The sequence below is a fragment of the Carlito syrichta genome, unplaced genomic scaffold, assembly GCF_000164805.1.
Source record: "Carlito syrichta isolate Samal-C Ts95f unplaced genomic scaffold, Tarsius_syrichta-2.0.1 Scaffold215300, whole genome shotgun sequence".
NCBI classification, from domain to species: Eukaryota; Metazoa; Chordata; class Mammalia; order Primates; family Tarsiidae; genus Carlito; species Carlito syrichta.
In genome coordinates, this window is record NW_007159396.1 from 107,390 (window position 1) to 127,130 (window position 19,741).

The 19,741-nt window shown below is 42.9% G+C and overlaps 2 protein-coding genes across 2 annotated transcripts in view; one reads left to right on the forward strand and one right to left on the reverse strand.

Moving 5' to 3' along the window:
• LOC103253258 (tubulin beta-6 chain) overlaps nucleotides 1–962 on the forward strand; it is a 29,815-nt gene extending 28,853 nt beyond the window's left edge. Inside the window, exon 4 of the mRNA XM_021709414.1 lies at nucleotides 1–962. This exon is cut by the window's left edge and continues 25 nt beyond it. Within this exon, the coding sequence (XP_021565089.1) occupies nucleotides 1–540 (540 nt within the window). The 3' untranslated portion in view covers nucleotides 541–962.
• A 1,544-nt stretch (nucleotides 963–2,506) lies between these two features.
• Nucleotides 2,507–19,741, reverse strand: part of LOC103253257 (AFG3-like protein 2) — a 29,997-nt gene continuing 12,762 nt past the window's right edge. The window contains exons 6-12 of the mRNA XM_008051650.2: nucleotides 19,509–19,616; nucleotides 19,288–19,413; nucleotides 16,252–16,362; nucleotides 13,493–13,608; nucleotides 9,914–10,114; nucleotides 7,597–7,791; nucleotides 2,507–3,344 (exon numbers count right to left, since the gene is read on the reverse strand). Coding sequence (XP_008049841.2) covers nucleotides 3,126–3,344; nucleotides 7,597–7,791; nucleotides 9,914–10,114; nucleotides 13,493–13,608; nucleotides 16,252–16,362; nucleotides 19,288–19,413; nucleotides 19,509–19,616 — 1,076 coding nt within the window. The 3' untranslated portion in view covers nucleotides 2,507–3,125. The remainder of the gene's footprint in view (nucleotides 3,345–7,596; nucleotides 7,792–9,913; nucleotides 10,115–13,492; nucleotides 13,609–16,251; nucleotides 16,363–19,287; nucleotides 19,414–19,508; nucleotides 19,617–19,741) is intronic.

The window sequence follows — 19,741 nt, forward strand, 5'->3', positions numbered from 1 at the left end:
GCTTCGCCCCGCTCGCTGACCAGCTGGGGCAGCCAGCAGTACTGGGCCCTGATGGTGCCTGAGCTCACCCAGCAGATGTTTGATGCCAAGAACATGATGGCTGCCTGCGACCCGCGCCACGGCCGCTACCTGACCGTGGCCACCGTCTTCCGGGGCCCTATGTCCATGAAGGAGGTGGACGAGCAGATGCTGGCCATCCAGAACAAGAACAGCAGCTACTTTGTGGAGTGGATCCCCAACAACGTCAAGGTGGCGGTGTGCGACATCCCGCCCCGGGGCCTGAAGATGGCATCCACCTTCATCGGCAACAGCACGGCCATCCAGGAGCTGTTCAAGCGCATCTCAGAGCAGTTCTCGGCCATGTTCCGGCGCAAGGCCTTCCTGCACTGGTTCACGGGCGAGGGCATGGACGAGATGGAGTTCACCGAGGCGGAGAGCAACATGAACGACCTGGTGTCCGAGTACCAGCAGTACCAGGAAGCCACGGTCAACGACGGGGAGGAAGCGTTTGAGGACGACGAAGAGGAAATCAACGAATAGAGGACCCCCAGCTCAGATACTGCAGTGCGTGTGTTCTTTCTTTACCCTCCTGGCCCGGCACGGTGCTCTGGTCTGAACCTGTTGGTGGAGGCCCCTCACCCACAAACGCAACAACGTTGTCTTATCACTCGTCTGGAATAAAGAAAACACTCTAAGACAGCATGTCACTGGGAGTTCTACCCGATCAGAGGACAGAGATTTACTGGCAGAGAGCTTGAATGAAAGAATGAAGGGGCCTTGAAAGGCTAAGGAAAGAACCTCACCTTCCACTAAGTATTCAAGTGCGGCTGGGAATAAGCAGGGGAGCTATAAGTCTTTCTTCATCCTTCGTGGTGAAACCCGAAGCTGTGCAGTGTGGCCTTATTTGAATATGCAATATGAACTCTGAAACAATCGATTCATAATAAAATACTCAACTTGTGCCTTTGTCTCCTCCAGCTGTGTGCTAAAGGGACTTGCATGATTACAGTGGATATTGGGTCACTGGTATCTCCCTAGGGCAAATGGCCCTCCCTTCACTAAAAGAGCAAAGGAAAGGGCTTTTCTTAAATGGGGGGGCCCTTTAAGGGTGGGCAGCTGAGATTTTCCCAAGCTTGAAAGTAGGGCAACATAAATAAGCGTCTTCCTTGTTTGGAGCCACACATTGAGCTCCCCCACAGAATCTCATCACGCCAAGTCAGGCCCTGGGGTGGGGACCCCCAACCTTCTTGCCAAAGGAGCCCCAGGAGGTGCCATCAGCCTTCCAGAGAAAGCAAGAGTGCTGAGACTGGGGAGCTGAGGGCTGGCAGCCGGTCCAGAGTGGAGCATGGAGGGCTCTTCACTGTTGTGACCCATCACCCCTTGACAGTTACTACAAGTAGCCACAACTCTTGCGAAAGGCTTCCAGTCAGACGCCACAGGACGTGACCAGGTTAGCTTGACTAGTAACAGGTACAGACCTCGCTGTTGACAGTACTTTTGGTTTACTTCTTCCTGCCCCCCTCGAAGTTAGCTGTAAACATGGCTATTCCAGATGTCCCCACCTGTACAGCTCCTTGCAGTGGTAAGGGCCAGGGGTAGAGAGTATCTGCCAATCGTGCACTACCCACGTGGAGAAAAGCACACCAATCGCCCTTGTGAGAAGTGAATCTCTAGCCTGGAAACAACTCATTGAAAGCATCCTGAGGTAAGGAGGTGGCCAGTGTGCTTCAGCAGGTCACCAAGCAGGACAGGCAGGCGTGGGGGCTGGGCTGAGAGACTCCTGTTCTGGAATGCTGAGCCTGTGGGGGTATATGCAGGTACTTCAGGCTGCTCCAGGGATGCCGCCCGCTTTGAGATCTTAACTCTAAAGTCACTGTTCCATAATGTCAGCAACACACATGGCAGGGTGGAATAACATTAAAGGAGGCTTTCAGAAAACCACATATTTAAAAATGCAAACAGATCTAGTACCTCCATGACCAAATAACAGCATTTGAAGACTTAGCAAACCACCTCCATGCCGTCTTTTTCTAAGAATTTTGATCTAGGCTTGCAACGCTGCAGACTCACTTTCTAGAACCATATCCACTAATAACTTCCTTCTAATAGAGAACAGGAGTTTCTCATTCAGACCACTCCTGTGATTTCCTGGGAGATCCAGGACCCAGGGGACTCCCTGGCTTACTTCCATGGTCCCCTCTGAAACCTGGTGGTGGCTCCGGACAGCCTGCGAAGCACTCTATGGCTACATGTTGACTTCTAGACCCAGGTATGACCAACGTCTGGTCATGACCAGCCTCGTGAGGACCTAAGCAGAGTCTCGTGATGACTGACTCTCGGGACCAACATACCTTACATCCAGAGCTCAGTCACTGTAGGCCATGTACATCTAGAAAGCACTAACCCTTCTGTGGTCACTGATGAGAACCAGCAAGACCAAGATTTTGAAGGATTTCCCTCTAAAAAGTAAGAACATTTCATTTCTTACCATTGTTTTCCAAAAGTATCTGGAGTACAGTGTCAACATTTTATTTTTGATGTAAAGAAGCCATATTTACACAGTACATTCATATTTTAAATATATTACAGCTCTGTAGAAAACCATTCCATTAAGACAGCAACAAGTGATCTAGATTCAATCTTTAAAATAATAAGTCAAATTAAAAAATTGTTATCAGGACTCCAATTTAATCTCACAGCTCATCTGCAGAGGGAAAATGAAAAGAAACAGGAATGAAGAGTGGACGATGAAAAGAGAAAAACGTCCCTCTCCCACAGTCAAGATTCCACAGGTGATGACTCCTGTCACAGTCAGCCGGACCCCACTGATGGTGTCACAGGGACCAGCACTGGCAGCACTGGGCTGGGCAATTCCAGCCACTTGCCTGGAAGCCTTACGAGGCTGTAGGGCAGTGTGAGTCTCTCTCAGAGGCTTCAGAAAGTCAACTCCACCTAACTGTGACTTCCAAGGCTGAGGACTGAGGACCCCTCACCCCATCATTTCAGCTGGGTCAGTAGCTGGCTAAATCAACTTGGCAGCGTTCCCATCCTTCTCAAAGCCAGAGCTGAAATAATGTGCACACTGAAATCACGGAAGACAGACTAAACGGCCTCTCTCCTTGGATCTAGTTGGCGACTTTCTCACCCGGGGACTCCTCTTTCTCCTTTTCCCTTTCTTTGTTCCAGTCCTTAAGGCCTTCTGGAAGTGAGGTGTCCTCATCCAAGCTGCCAGTGCCTTCCACGAATTCTTCATAAGTAGATTTTTCTGCAAATGGTCTGGGGCCCAAAAGTTCAACCATATCATTCTTATCTAATACTTCTTTTTCTAACAATAGAAGAGCGACCTGAAATATGAACAGTTTCCATTAAATACAGTTACTCACCAGACTATTCAAAAGTAATAATGTTCTCATTTACAGGTGACTCCATTCCAGAAAGGATTTAAGACCAAAGAAAAAGATGTCTCATACATAAGGTCACATAGTTTCAGAGTTAAGATGCACAAAATATTGGAAACAAAGTTCCCTGGACACACCTCGATACACTTACACAATGAGTTACTATTTGCCTGTAGGAAAGACTGAGGAGACTGTCTTTGTTCTATATATATCTCAGAGATACATATTTCAATGAAGAAGAAGCACAATGTGCATATAATATGTTACATCTGCTTTAGGGAAGTTTCTGTGTGCTGTTACAGTAAACTAAGCCTGGGGTTGTTTCTGTGCCCAGAATTCTTACACAAGCACACTAGAACTTAACTGAGAGGCATTCCTTGTGACTAATTAATTTTAAATCAAGCTTTGGCCAGTCACAGACAGCTGGCTATGTATCTTGGGACCCTGCACTGGACCACGCTCAAATAAGGCAAACGCCTAGCAGTGACCCATCAGTACAGTTACACTGCATACCAACATTTCAGCCAACGACAGACTGCATATATAATAGTCTCATAAGGTTATACCACTGTATTTTAACTGTACCTTTTCTATGTTTACATACTATTGTGTCACAGTTATCTACAGTATTCAGTATAGTATACTCTGTACAGGTTTGTAGCCCAGGAGCAATAGGCCATACCATTGCCTGGGTGTGTAGAAGTCAGTACTGTTGAGGTTTGTGTAAGTACAATCTGATGTTCACACAACAAAACCAACAGATTTCTCAGAATATATCCCCATTGATAAGTGTCACGACTCTCATTGCTTTGCTTTGCTTCCAAGCTCAGCCTATAAAAGCCTGTTCCTCACAGCTGTTTTTAGTGCTGCCCGATTCATTAATTGTTCTTTTCACAAATGTTAAGTTTATGTGTCTAAAGTTTCTTTTTTAACAGAGTAATAGAAGTGGTTTTATGGCGAGTAGGTTAGAGGCAAAGGTAGAAATAGGATAAGCAGCAAATTTTAAAAAGTTAAAAAAAAAAAAAAGACAAACAAGGGCAGAGATGAAATGAGGGCAGGAATGCTCATATGAAAATAGATTTCATGAAGTTCTCTTCAGTTGCCTTGGGTGAACCACAAATTTGACACCACACATTTTAACAGGCTATAAGAAAAGAGACACCTGCCCAGTTATGTGTATGGAGGCAAGTGATGGTATGAGGAGAGGAAGGAACAGTGTTTATGTGACATCTCACCAGTACAAAGAAAATTAAGCAGTTTAAGTTATAAACTGAACTTCCTTAGAAATTTACCTATCTTAAGTTTACAAATGCTGTTTTTAAAGATATAGAATAGTTTTGTTTTTTCTATTTTTAAGCATTTTATTATAGAATATTTCAAATAGGTACAAAAGTAAAAAGAATGAATGACTAACTCCCATGTTACCATTATCAAAAATGATCAACTTAGAGCCATTTTTGTTTTATCCACTCCCTAGATTATTTTTAAAGATGTCATATCACTTTATTCATATATATTTTTGTTCATATCCAAGAGATTAGGATTCTTTAACTCTTTGCACTCGGAGATACCTCATGGATCATGTACCAGTAACTCAACCACACTTTTTTAGAAATAGTGAAAAATGAATCACTTCATATTAAACAGTAAATTGGGCCAGGCACAGTGGCTCATGCCTATAGTCCCAGCACTTTGGGAGGCCGATGTGAGAGGATGGCTTGAGCCCACAGGTTTGAGACCAGCCCGGTCAATCTGGCAAGACCTCATCTCTACAATACATCAAAAAATTAGCCAGGTGTGGTAGCACATGCCTGTAGTTCCAACTACTTGGAAGGCTGAGGTGGAAGGATCACCTGAACCCAGCAGGTCGAGGGTGCGGTGGCCTGAGCATGCCACTGCACTCCAGCCTGGGCGAGAATGAGATTCCAACTCAAAATAAATAAACAGTAAAGTTGGAACCACTGTTTTCTTATAATGGTATTTGGCTTATAATGGAATTTTAGACACTGAGGAATTTGTGACCAAAAAAAAAAATCAACATTTTATATCTTATATTTTTCTAATGTGTGGTAATGTGTGAAACAATCACTGGCACGTATTGCTGATTCATTGATACATTTTGTGCAATAGCAATTTGTTGGACGTCTTCCACCTGTGTTTTTCTATTCCAGCCGAAAATGCAGTCTCATTTTCTCCCTCCCATATTACTAATGTGTAATTTACTGTCTAATCTGTTTGAAGATTATGTGGAAAGATGCACCTGTGATTCCTGAAAAACATTTCTCAACTGATCCATCAGAAGCTTGACAAATTTCAAATGGGACATAGGTTATTCATTGTTTTTGAATGGAAAACTTGAAGTAAACATATGTTTTTGAAAAATCTGTGCTTATATAAGTTTGTCCTGTGTAATCACCAGTAATCTTATGTCCCCTGAGAGGGGACACCTGAGTGGTTTGCTAGATTTACAATGTTCCCTCAGAGGGGATGCCAAGTGCAAGGGTTAAAAACCAGAACACGTGATCATGTCAGTGCACTCCATCCTGGGTAATATCCTCCTCATCTGAAGCAGGTCAAAAGGTGCCTGCCCCAGTCCTCAGCTGATCTGGTCAAGTCTTCCGATTCCAGCAGAGCTGGCATGTTGCTGCCACACTCTTTTGAGATGATGAACTTCTAATCGTTTCTGCTCACCACCCTTTAAGGACTCCTTTAAGAACTACTTAAAACAAGGAGTCTGGGCTAGGCTAGGTCATTGTGAAGTCGTTTCTATTTCCCAAGCTGTGCACCTCACTCTGGAGGGCCCTGGGCCCCAGTGCACACCATGCGGCAGGCCCAGGGCTGCCCTCCACACTCGACCCACAAGCACCACCACGCTGCTCCTGCCCTTTCCTTGTTCACTGTGACCCGATTACCCCTCAAGCCCCTATCTCCACAGTGCCTTCTTGAATCACTCTGCCCACAGGGCTCTTTTCTTTCTTGGAGCCCCAGCAGCATGCTTTCCAGTGCTTTGGAGTTGCCAGCACTCTCTCCAGTTTCACTGCACACTTCTGTGAACTGATAGCATGGATTCTTCTGGAATCACCTAGTACAGGGCTTATAGTCAACTTCTCTGAAGACGTGCTGATTGAACAGTATATCTCTTTTTTTTTTTTGAGTTGGAGTCTCACTCCGTCACCCAGACTGGAGTGCAGTGGCCACTCCCGGCCACCGCAACCTCGACCTGCTGGGCTCCGGCGATCCTTCCGCCTCAGCCTTCCAAGCAGCCGGAACTACAGGTGCGCGCTACCATGCCCAGCTGATTTTTGATTTATTGTAGAGATGAGGTCTCGCCAAGTTGCCCAGGCGGGTCTCGAACCCGCGGGCTCAGGCAATCCACTCACCTCAGCCTCCCAAGGCACGGGATTACAGGCTGAGCCACTGAGCCTGGCTTGAATAGTATATCTGTCACTCCCTTATCAAAGACTTTTTCATTTGTGTTTTCCCTACTACAGTGTGGAATGTCCAAAGATCAATTCTAATTTTGTTTGCATTAATTCTGAAAATTCAACAGGTTACTGGGCACGAGAAATCCTCTGAGTTCAGAAAGGGTAACTCCCTCTTGCAGGTGCTATCAAATGAGACACAGCCGTAAAAAACACAAAGCATGCTTATTTCTGGAGGTTCAACATCGAGCCAAAGGTACTTCTCATGTACCCATCTCCTACTCATCAGTTTGGCTCTTTATTTTACTTGTCCTCTCACCTTTCACTACCTATTTAATCTAGAGGTGAAAAACAATGGTAAATTCTAATGAGACAACTGTGCTTGTTTAGGAGTACTGGTAAAATATTTGGTGAGGAAGTTCTGATTTAACTGTTTACTTAATAGTTATTAATAGACTTCATTAATCATTCACTATTATTCTTTTTTTTAATGGTAGATATATGTCATTACACATTTGTCCAGACCCACAGATTCACTCTTATTCTTGTGAATAAGAGCCACAAGAAGCCAGGATAGTGTCCACTCTTGCTCACCACCATATTCCAACTGCCTTATGGAGACAGAGAAGACACTAAAACATCAGAATTAATGAACCCAAGGGTTAGCTAGAGAGGGAATTCTCAAGTCTACACACCAACCAAAATGGTTACTCTGACACGTAAATCCGTTTTTTTCCCCAAAACTGTAGAGAATTATTCCCAGGAAGGGCACCTACCTTCTCCACATCAGCTTTCTTTTCTGTGAGAAGAGCTACCGTTCTTTTATAAGCATCATTAATAAGTATTCGTACTTCGTCATCTATCAGTCTTGCAGTGGCTTCACTGTAAGGTTTCTCCAATACCATGTCCCCTTGGCGTGGGAGGTCAAAGGAGATTTGCCCAACTTTCTCATTCATGCCAAACTGAACAATCTGAAAAATGTATGATTTGTAGTGGTTATAAAGAATTGCTCTTTAACCTGACAAAGTCTCCACAGTGGCCTGGAAATGGCCAAGTGGACAAAAGTGTTCTGCGTCGTTGGTGGCAGTAGCGAGACACTGTGCTTTAAATTCGTTTAAAGACAGAGCCAGAAGCCCACAGACAACAACTGCGATAAAACCACATAACAGGTGGCAACAAATCTCAACAGTCCTAGAAATGACATGACATTACCATTCATCGCATGGAAAGCAGAGGAGAAGCAAGAAGCATCTAACAGACCTGGGAAAATAACTTCAGGCTACCAACAGGCTCCTCCTGGACAGAGTGGCACAGGTGAAACTAGAATGGGTGTTTGCATTTTCCTGTTCACACTTAGTCCATGAGGCACAGGGGATAGGGTGATGAGGCTGACCTAGCGTGGACCCTATGAGCCCCCAAAACTAACCAACACATTAGAAAGAAGCTTCTTCAAGCAAAATCCAAACTGACTAGAAAAGAGAAGGCCCAGATAAAAGTGAGGAATGAGAACAGAACCAAGAGCGCTGAGAAAGGAGGAAGCCACGTTTTCCAACACATCATGAAAACAGAAAGGCGAACTTTAAAGCTGTGAAGCTAGAGAAGCTGTCCTAATCTTCCTCCCTCCTAAGACATCAGCAAAACAAATTTCATGCAAAAATAGGCGCAGTGGTTCACGCCTGTAATCCCAGCACTTTGGGAGGCTGAGGCAGAAGGATTGCTTGAACCCAGGAGTTTGAGACCAGCCTGGCCAATACAGCAAGACATCTTTATTAAAAAATCAAAATATTGGCTGGGCATGGCGGTACACGGCTATAGTCCCAGATACTTGGGAAGCTGAGATGTATTGTCTGAACCCAGGAGGTTGAGGCTCCTGTGATCATGCCACTGCATCCATCCTGGGAAACAGAGTGAGACACCTGACTCAAAAAATAAAAATAAATTAAAAATAGGCAATAGAAAATATAAAGTTGTTATGAGAAAAAAACAGAATCACATTGCCAAAGATAAGAAAAGTGGGATGAAAAGACATGTCAATATAACAGGAAAACTGTAACTTACATCAAAAAATGGCAAAAAGTAATCAGGAAAATGACAGATAATATGGAAGAGCTACATAAATTAGAATTTAAAAAACTTAGATGAGTTACCAGAAAAAATACACATAAAAAAGAAAAATTATTATTATTATTATTATTATTTTTTGAGTTGGAGTCTCACTCTGTCACCCAGACTGGAGTGCAGTGGCTGCGCCCAGCCACCGCAGCCTGGACCTGCTGGGCTCCGGCAATCTTTCTGCCTCAGCCTTCCAAGTAGCCGGAATTACCGGCGCGCGCTACCACGCCCAGCTGATTTTTTGATTTACTGTAGAGATGAGGTCTCGCTGCCCAGGTGGGTCTCGAACCCACGGGCTCAGGCAATCCACTCACCTCAGCCTCCCAAAGGCACAGGATTACAGGCTGAGCCACCGAGCCCAGCTGAAAAATTATTTTTAAAATGAAGACTAAACTAAAGGAAACAAAAGCAAATAATCATAACAGATAATGCCCTAAGGGAAATATATAAGATAAGAGACAAATAACAAAAAATTTTAATGAGGTATATGAAAAAGGACTTGAGAAAGCAACAGACACAGAAGACAGGCAGAGCTCACATGTGAATAACAGAAGGTTCCGAGTCATTTTATCAAGTTCAGACAGCACACTCTATTGTTTGGGCATGTAGGCACCAGGGTTAAAACTTAGAGAGGGGGAGGAATGACTAACAATTCAGAAGAAGCGTGAGCATTACCAGCGGGACAGGAGAGACTGTGAAGAAGGAGGGGCAGTGTTTATGGGGTCACACGGGTTCATAATGAACTCTACACATATGCTTTATAAAATCTTAGGAAATAAACTTTCAATCCAGTACTGCAAAAAACAGTTTCTTTTCATAAGTTTTGAATTCTTTGAAATGGATTTCTTTTCAGGAACAATCCTTCCTAAAAAGCCTACAACAGTCAAACACAATAGTGCTCTTTCAGAGCCAGTCATGAAAGCCAATTTATCATGCAAAGATTTAAACATGAAGAAGAAATACTCTATTTCACACACTTACCTGGGCATATGCACTCTGAGTTACTTTCCTCAAGTCGTCTTGAGCACCAGTCGTAATTCTTCCAAAGAAGATTTCTTCTGAGACTCGACCACCTAACGTCATACACATCCTATCCAAGAGCTGTTCTTTGGTATATAGGTATTGTTCTTTTGGTAAATACTGAGCATAACCTAATCCTTTGCCACGTGGGATGATGGATACCTGTTAAGTAAGAAATGTACACAATGTTGAAGATCCTACTACCAAATGCAGACTTGATCAAAACATGTCTCTAGATAGATAAATTCCCTGACTAAAAATAAGTACACTAGCTGGGCAATCCATTCTTGTCTTTTTGTAAAGTTCAACTGAAAGTGTTCAGTCTTGACAAAAGAACCCCTAGTAAGTGATGATAGGTCCATTCTGGCAGCTGAAAGCCCATGCAGGCTTGATTCAACTCTGCTGCCCAGCAGTCATTTTCCTTTCTAGTCTTCTTTTACAATTAAGTAAATTCCTTTAATTTTAAAGAATAACTTTATTGAGGAATAACCATATACAGCACAATGCATCAGTTTCACTTGCAGGGTTCAACGAATCTTGACAAACGTAACCTCCAACCACAATGATGATGCAAAATATTCTCATCATGCCCAGAAAGTTCCCTCATACTCCCTGGTATTGAGTGTTTCCCTATATGCCTAGCCCTCAGGCAAACACAGACATGCTTCCGGTCTCTACAGTACTGCCTCTAGAAGTGGATATTCATGGAATCATATAGTATGTACTGCACCATGTCTGGTTTCTGTTTTGAGGTTCATCCATACTGTTGTGCGTATTAGTAGCTTGTTCGTTTTTAGTGCTGTGTGGCAGTCCACTGTATAAACATACCCAATAGTCCGTTTCATTTTATGGACATCAGGTTTGTTTTCAGTTTGCTGATATCACAAATGAAGCCGCAGCATATGTTTTCATTCTCTTGAATGAATATCTAAGAGTGGGGTTGTTTGGTCACACGGAAGTGTTTACTTTTACAAGAGACCACCGAACTGCTGACATGGGTGTGCCATTTTGCATTCCCACAGCTACATGTGAGCATTACAACTGCTCTCCACCCTCATCAACACTTAAGACTGTCTTTTCAATTCTAAACATTCCAGTGAGTGCGATCTGGTATCCCACTATGGTTTAATTTGCATTTCCCCAATGACTAACGACACCATCTTCGACTAATGACACCATCTTCGTGTGCTTACTGCCTATTCACAAACCTTCTTCTGTGAAGTGTATGTTCAAACCTGTTATCCATTGTTTTACTGGGTTGCTTGTTTTCTTCCTACTGAGTTTTAAGAGTTTTTCATATATTCTAGATACAAGTCTTTTTTTGTCCTGTATATGAAATACAAATATTTTCAGAGTGTGTGGCTTGCTTTTTCATTTTCTTACCTATCTTTCAAAAAGAGTTTTAAATTTTGAAGAGATTCCCATCTACCAACTTTTCTTTTTGTGGTTTATGCTTTTTTGTGTCCTCAGAAATTTTTTCATACTCAAGGCCACAAAGATTTTTGCTGCAAAGTTTTATAGTGTTAGCTTTTATGATCTATTTCAATTTAGTTTTTTTGCATATGCTGTAAGGATTAATGTTCACTTTTTAAATATGAATAGTGAGTTGTCAGAGCCACCAACTGATAAGACAATCCTCCCCCTTGAAGTACTCTGATACCTCTCTTGAAATCAACTAACCAAATGTGGATGGGTCTCCTTCCATACTCTGCTCTGCCCATGTATCTAATACCAGTCCTTTCGCCAGCACTACAGTCTCATCACTGGGGCTGTGTACAGTCCGAAAATCAGATACAGTAACCCCTTAAACTTAACTGTTTTGGCTATTCTGGCTTATCTGTATTTTCATATAAATTTTAGATTCAGCCTCTGGATTTCCAAAAAAAAAAAATCTGTAATCATAAAAGACTTCACTGAAACATCAATGGGGAGAAATGACATAACATTCCATGAACAGTCTATTTCTATTTTAATTTGGGTCTTGTTTATTTCAAAGTACAGGCCCTATAAATATTTTCTTAAATTTATCCCTCCATATTTCATGTTCTGGATGCTATTAAAAATGAAAGTGGATTTTTAAAATTTCATTTTCTAATTGTTCATTGCTAATACCAAGAAATACAGCCGGTCTTTGTATAATGACCTTGAATTTTGCAACCTTGCTAACTTCACTTATTAATTTTAGCAGCTTCTTTCCAGATTATTTAGGATGTTTTATTTACCAGGAGGCCCTCAAAAAACCTGGAATTTATCTATTAAAAAATCGTGTATTTAGTCTTACTTGTATAAACTCCGGTCACCCTCAAAGTACTCTCCATTTGATGCAATACACCTACCAAGACATTTTTTCCACTGCTCAAAACAGTTTTTGAACGTGTCAATTTGATGCCTTTTAGTGCTTCTGCCATTTTTTGTTTCATCTCTTCTACACCAGCAAAATGTTTCCTTTTGAAGAATTTTTTTATCCAGGAAAACAAAAAATCGCTTGGGGCAACACTGGGTGAATGGGAGGGGTGGGACATGGGACATGCCGTTTTTCGGTCAGAAACTGCGGAAAACTCCATATGGTGTTGGCAGGCGCATTGTCATGGTAAAAGAACCAGTCACCTATTTGCCACAATTCAGGATGTTTCTTCTGCTAATCGGGACACAACCTTCTTAAAACTACCAGATAAAAATTTTGGTAGTTTGATCCGGAGGAACAAATTCCAAGTGTACTACAAGGGACCTGCCCTCCAAAAGATAATTGTGGGGTTTTTTGGGGTCCCCCTTATACATTCTAATGCTGTTTTCTCTGTGGTTCTCTTGCTTCAGAAGATCCCTCTTGATTCCCAGCTACACTGATATCAGAAAGCAGTTAGGCAGTTGCCTTATGTCACCTGTGCTGTGCTGTGCTGGTTTGAGGAATGTACTCAGTTGAAAAGCACAAAACGTAAATCTACCCTGTCTTTCAGGGGTTAGATTTCTTTCATGTCTGTTTATTTTTTGGCCAGGCTCTTTGGAGCCACCCCTGTGCATGTGTGGCTTAGGAGTCAGCCAGGGATTTGAGCAGCTTCTGCTCAGATTTGGGTCTCATCCATGTGTAGTTTTTTCACTTCTGAGATTTTCCTGTTAAATTTTCAGTAGTCTTCAAATCCTGGGACTACCTACTCTGCCACCTCAAGATGGTAAGGCCAAGGTCTTCCATCACTGTAGTGTGGAGATTACAGAAAATTCTCATGCAAGAAAGTCACAAACTCCCATTGTGAACCCACTGCAGCTGCTGCTTTTTAAAAGTAAACTCTCTTCCAGCTTTGGTCCGCTTTTGGATACTTTTCGATCCCCTTAATTTTCTGTTCACATTTTATAACTTATCTGCAGGCAGTTTGTGTAATGCTTTATTCACTCATTGTTACCAAAAGTTTTTGCTAAAGTCTTTTAAAGTTAAGCATCTTATATGTTTCTCTTTTGTGGAGTACAACCTTCTCCTTGAGTAACTGCAGTCAAGTAATTGCTCAAACATGAGCTGGCCTGCCTAGCGTCCAACACAAACTGCTTCACCTTTAAGAGTGGGTCTGCATGTTCCAGATACCAGCCGGCAACTGCGTGACCTGCTTCATGGTATGCCACAGTCTTCTTCTCCTCGGGTTGCAAAACCTGGGTTTTTTTCTCTAAGCCTAACAAAATAATAACAAAAATCCCAAGTACTGTTTTAGTGACACTGACGTTAAAAGACAGTTATACAATGCTATATATTGCCTTACCTAAAATGGGACTTAGAGACTGAGCTGCCTATGGCAATTCAAAAATTCCCAGTCAGGATCAGAATAAAAACAAAAGGTCAAGTTTAAAATACACCCAACAGCTGGGCGTGGTGGTTCATGCCTGCAATCCCAGCACTTTGGGAGGTGGAGGTGAAAGGATCACCTGAGTCCAAGAGTTTGAAGCTGCAGTGACCTGTGATGGGCACCACCACCACCTGGGCAACAGAGTGCGATCCTGTCCCTAAAAAACAAAACATACCCACCCACAGCAAAAATGCACTCACTTCTCCTACCCCCCAGCCCACTTTTATCCTAACTCTCCTACTCTTTCAAGCCACATATCCTATTTGAGGAAACAAATAGACTTGTAAAGTCAAATTCAGCATTTAGGTCAATTTAAAACATATAAAACTCAGAGGAAACAAAGAACTCTGGAAAGATCTGCATTGCTTAGTCCAGGCTATGGGTAAATAAAGGCACCTGCCATGAGAGAACAACTGTCATCTGCTCCTGAGGGAAGGCAGCCAAGAGTCAGAGAAAGCACTGAGCCAGGTAAAGATCTGGAAATACCTATCTGGAGCTGGCAAGACCAATGCTAGAGCACAAGCACCCGCACACTCACCAGCCAGCTCAGGATTCAAAGAGTTAGCCACACAGTGGCAGGGCAGACCCAAGGAAGCAACCAAGACACGGGGCCCAAAGACCCCTGCCAGAGCCTGCTGGACTATAGTGCTGAAGGGATTCCAATCTGACAGAATTCTTCTTGGGCCTCATTTCTTACCTCTGTAGTGTAAAAACTGTCTATCGTTTATAATACAAATCATCACACCCCAAAAAATACAGTTTTGTTGTGTTCAAGGCAACTCATCTGAGAGAATCGACCCAAGTTATGCCACAGAGCTACCCGGACTGAAAGTAACAAATCCTGTTTTCCACTTCTGGCATATCTGAAAAAAGCAAAAGAACTTTCCCCACAGTTCCTTGCAGGTGTCTTTCATTTTCCCAGTGTGCCACCTCCTTATAAAACAGCTGCAGCAGCTACTGTTCTCTTTCCCACCCTCACTGATCATGGCTGCTTCTTGAGCTAAAACAGGTGCAAATGTGTAGTTTTCACCTGTCTCTAAAGCGAATTATTTTGTTTAGTCCATCCACAACTCTATCATCCTTTTTTTTCCTTTTCAGTAATAAATTTACAGAACAAGTGGTCTATTAACTCATTCAATAATGAGTTGTCTACTTAGCACCTGACCAAGTCTGAGCACGCTGCTGTACCAGCTTCTACCTGCACTGGAAGCATCACTAACCTGGTTCTGTACTCCCCACCCAGCTGACACAGCCTCACTGCCAAGTCCCAAGGCCCTTATCCTTCACGTTCCTGCATCACTTGACCCTACAGGTCACTCCTGTGGGAACCTGCTCCTGGAACACGCTTGCTCACCTGCCCCATCCCACTCAGCTCCCTCTGGAACCATCACCACCAGCCCCTGAGTTCCACATGACATCCTGCTCTGGCTCTAACTCAGCACATCTCCATCTCTGCTGAACTGGCACCTCTGGGAGCACCCCGTTCCCTCTCTGGCCTCCACGTCTGTCTGTATTTTGCCTGTTGTCACTGGTGCTCCCCACGCTACACCTGCTAGCTCACAATGATGGTTCTCTGCCTCGGCATACTTCCCACCTCATTGAAGCCAGATTCATTTTCCCAAAATATCACTGATAATTAAGTTAATCAATAACTCAAAAAAAGGAAGCCCGTCTTAGCCATGTTGGCCACAGGACAAACCTTAAGAAGCTCTTCAGCTTAATATAAACAAGGCTTTCAAAAATCCAGACTTCAATAACTTTCTTTCAGCCTTACCTTACTTTGCCCCAGGAATGTGTGTCTGACCAGTTTGCTTTTCCTCCCTAGACACAGGGTGTAACTCCACCACCTCCAAACTCTTTTCCATGCAAGCCACTTCATGCCATATCTGCTTTTCTATTGAGTTCGTGGGCATCCTTCCTCTTCTGCAGAGCCTGGCCCGGTCACAGCATTTCTCCCTCCTTGAATTGCCCAAGTACTTGAATTGCTAGTTGACTTTTGGGGATTAAATTTTAAGATCTAAGGAAAACACTGCATGCGTTCCCACTGTGCTGACTGAGAGTAAGCATCCCTTGGCTACACAGTTGCCGCAGCTGCTTTATATCTATCACCCATAACTAGGACAGCGTACACTTAGCTCATGGGATGGAACTTCTGGAAACATGAAGGTTGTGAGCTTTTAACAAAACTTGATTTTTATCATTCAGGGGTACCTCACCTCGCTCCCTGTGCAGGAAAGGCACAGGTAAGCTGCCACCTCAGACTCACCCCACACCATTAAACACCATATCATACAGAGGGCAAGGGGAGGCAAGGCAAGGGGGACCAGTGTGCAACCAAGCACACATGGTGAGTGAGCACTGGGGCTGGGTGAATACGCTTTTTTTGCTTCTGTATCTTGCCAAAACAGAGAAATTCTGGCTTTAAGTTCATTTTATCAGGCTTTCTATTTGAGTTACATTCAGTTGCCTTACCACCAATCACTCGTTCGATTGCTTGTTCAAAGTGTTTCTGATTGATGGAATCTGAAAGGTGCCTCGCAGCAATCAAAGCAGCTTCATTACAGACATTAGCAACATCAGCTCCTACAAAATGAACATGCAGAACAGCTTACCCACCAAAATATGCTCAAGCTGACTGGTCACACACGATGGATGACCAAATCCAGATTAATTTTTTAATCAGCAGTAGATTGGATAAGGGTTTTATAAAAATAACCCTATGCTATTTAATTCTAGCATTTAGTACTAGCCTGGTACAATTCTGGCCCTCTGAACTGAGATGAAAGTATTAGTAGTAAATAGTGAATTACAGACAAATGTTTACTTTAACAGATAATATGGCTCACATATCAGCAAACTAAGACAGCATTTAAAAATACTCATTAAGTAACTTAGTTCCACCATCTCTGTTGGGAAAATAACTTGTGTGGAAATTAGGCAATATGCTGACATATGACGAAAACCCAAGCATTACTCACCAAGTACATTCAGTGAAACAACTAAATTTAAATACAGTTAAAAGCTTGCCAGGCTCCGTGGTTCAGCCTGTAATCCCGCGCTTTGGGAGGCCGAGGTGAGTGAATTGCCTGAGCCCGCGGGTTCGAGACTCGCCTGGGCAACTTGGCGAGCCCTCATCTCTACAATAGATCAAAAAAATTAGCCAGGCGTGGTAGCGCATGCCTGTAATTCCAGCTACTTGGAAGGCTGAGGCGGAAGGAAAGCTGGAGCCCAGCAGGTCAAGGCTGCAGTGGCTGGGAGCAGCCACTGCACTCTAGTCTGGGTGACTGTGTGAGACTCCAACTCAAAAATAAAAAATTTTTTAAAAAAAGCTTGCCAGATTTTTTTTTTAGATCCATAAGTCTTTTTAAATTAATTCTTCAGTTATACGGTAACACAAATAAGCTATACCACACTGTATGTGCTCAATAAACAAATATTAAAACAGTATAAATTTCAAAGTCCTAAGAAATAAGTAAAAGACATTTCAGATGATCATCTTCTGACCACACCAATTGTATATATTCTCATACTTCTCAAATGTTCCTTTTTATTTCAAGTTTAGAAGGAGGGAGACAGGGAATGAGAAAGCATCACATTGTACAGTTAAGGAAATCTCTTGGGATAAGAGTATAAAAAGATGCTCAACATCACTAGTCACTAGACAAATGAAAATCAAAACCGCAATGACATGCCACTTCACACCAACTAGGATGGCTATAATCAGACAGATGATAACAGTGTTGGTGAGGATGTAGAGAAAATGGAACCCTTGCACACTGCTGGTGGAATGTAAAATGGCATAGGAACTTGAAAAATAGTCTTGAAGTTTCTCAAAAGGTTAAACATAGTTATCATAAGACCTAACAATTCCACTTCTAGGTATATAACCAAGAGAAATAAAAATGTAGGTCCACAGAAAAATCTGTATACCCGTGTCCATGGCAGCATTATTCACAACAGCCAAAAGACAGAAACAACCCCAATATCCATCAAGTGATGAATGAATAAATAAGATGTGGAATATCCTAACAATGGAATATTACTTGGCCATGAAAAGGAACAAAGTTTTGATGGCTGCTACAATATGGATCAACCCTAAAAATATCATGCTAAGTAAGCATAAACCAGGCCCAAAAGACTACATGTTGCATGATTCCATTTATATAAAACGTCCTGAATGGGAAAATCTGTAAAGACAAAAAGTACATTGGGGTTGTCTAGAGCTGGGAATGGAGGAAGTGGCCGCCAATGGTTCTTTCGAGATGACAAAATATTTAAAACTCACATTATAGTAATGGATGCCCAACTCTATAAATATACCAAAAACCACTGAACTGTACACTTTATATAGGTGATTTTTATGGTATGTTAATAAAAGAAAAAAAACTTAGGGTCTGGGCATGGTGGCTCATGTCCATAATCCCAGCACTTTGGGAGGCCAAGGTGGAAGGACTGCTTGAGTCCAGGAGTTCAAGACCAACCTGGGCAACATAACAAGACTTCGTCTCTAAAAAAAGAAGCCAGGCATGGTAGCTGCAGCTACTTGGGAGGATCGCCTGAGTCCAGGAGTTTGAGGTTGTGGTGAGCTATGATCATGCCACTGCGCTCCAGCCTGGGTGACAGAGTGAGGCTCCCAACTCAAAACAAACAAACATAAACACTTAGGAATAATTCCTAGCATATTTATGGGAAAAAGAAATGATGTTATCAGAAACTTGTCACAAAATACAAAAAAGGAAGCAGGAAGAGGATAGGGATATGGATAAAATAAGGTTGGGTGTGAATTAGTAACCATTCCTGAAACTAAGTGATAGGTACAGACAAATTGACTACACTGTATGTTTGAAATTTCTCATGTTAAGAAAGTAAAAATCTAGGCCAGGCTCGGTGGTTCAGCCTGCAATCCCAGCACTTTGGAAGGCCAAGGTGAGTGGATTGCCTGAAAACAGAAAATTAGCCGGGTGTGGTAGTGCCTATAGTTCCAGCTACTTGGAAAGCTGAGGCAGAAGGATTGCTGGAGCCCAGCAGGTCAGTGCTGGGGTGGCTATGAGTATGCCACTGCATTCGCCTGGGCAACAGAGTGAGACTCCAACTCAAAAAAAAAAAAAAAAGAAGAAAGCAAAAATCCATATTTAGAAAGCCCCAAAGTGAAGAGGTAACCAAGTGAACTGTTACCTGATTTAAAAGCATGTGCTGGGTGCAGTGGCGCAGCCTGTAATCCTAGCACGTTGGGAGGCCAAGGCAAGAAGACTGCCTGGGCCCTGGGTTCGAGACCAGCCTGGGCAACTTGGTGAGACCTCATCTCTACAATAAATCACAAAAACTAGCTGGGCATGGTGGCATGTGTCTATAGTTCCAGCTACTTGGAAGGCTGAAGCAAAAGGATTGCCTGAGCCCAGCAGGTCGAGGCTGCAGTGGCCGTGAATGTGCCACTGCACTCCATCCTTGGTGACAGAGACTACAATTAAAAATAAAATAAGAGTAGGACGGCAGTCATTTTCCACTCACCTGAAAACCCTGGAGTTAAGGATGCCAGTTTTCTTGCTAGTTTCTCCTTCTCCAGGGTACTGTCCAGTTTTAGTGGCCGGAGGTGAACTTTGAAAATAGAGGCTCTTCCTTTAATGTCTGGTGGTCCTTTAGAAATTATTTTCAAGGAAACAAAAAACCATAGTGAAATATCACACTGAAACCCATGAGCACTGGATCAAACCCAGTGAATGTCATCTCACCAATAAAGATCTGCCTGTCGAAGCGCCCCGGCCTCAGAAGTGCAGGGTCTAGGATATCTGGTCTATTGGTGCCCGCCAAAATGACGACATTTGTCGTCGTGTTAAAACCTGAAAAGATGATAACAAAAAGCAATCATGATTAAATGACAAGTGGCAGAAGGCAACAGTGCGCCTGTCAAGAATGCATAGCTATACTTTTCAATTCATTATCCAGCAATTTTTTTTTTGAAACG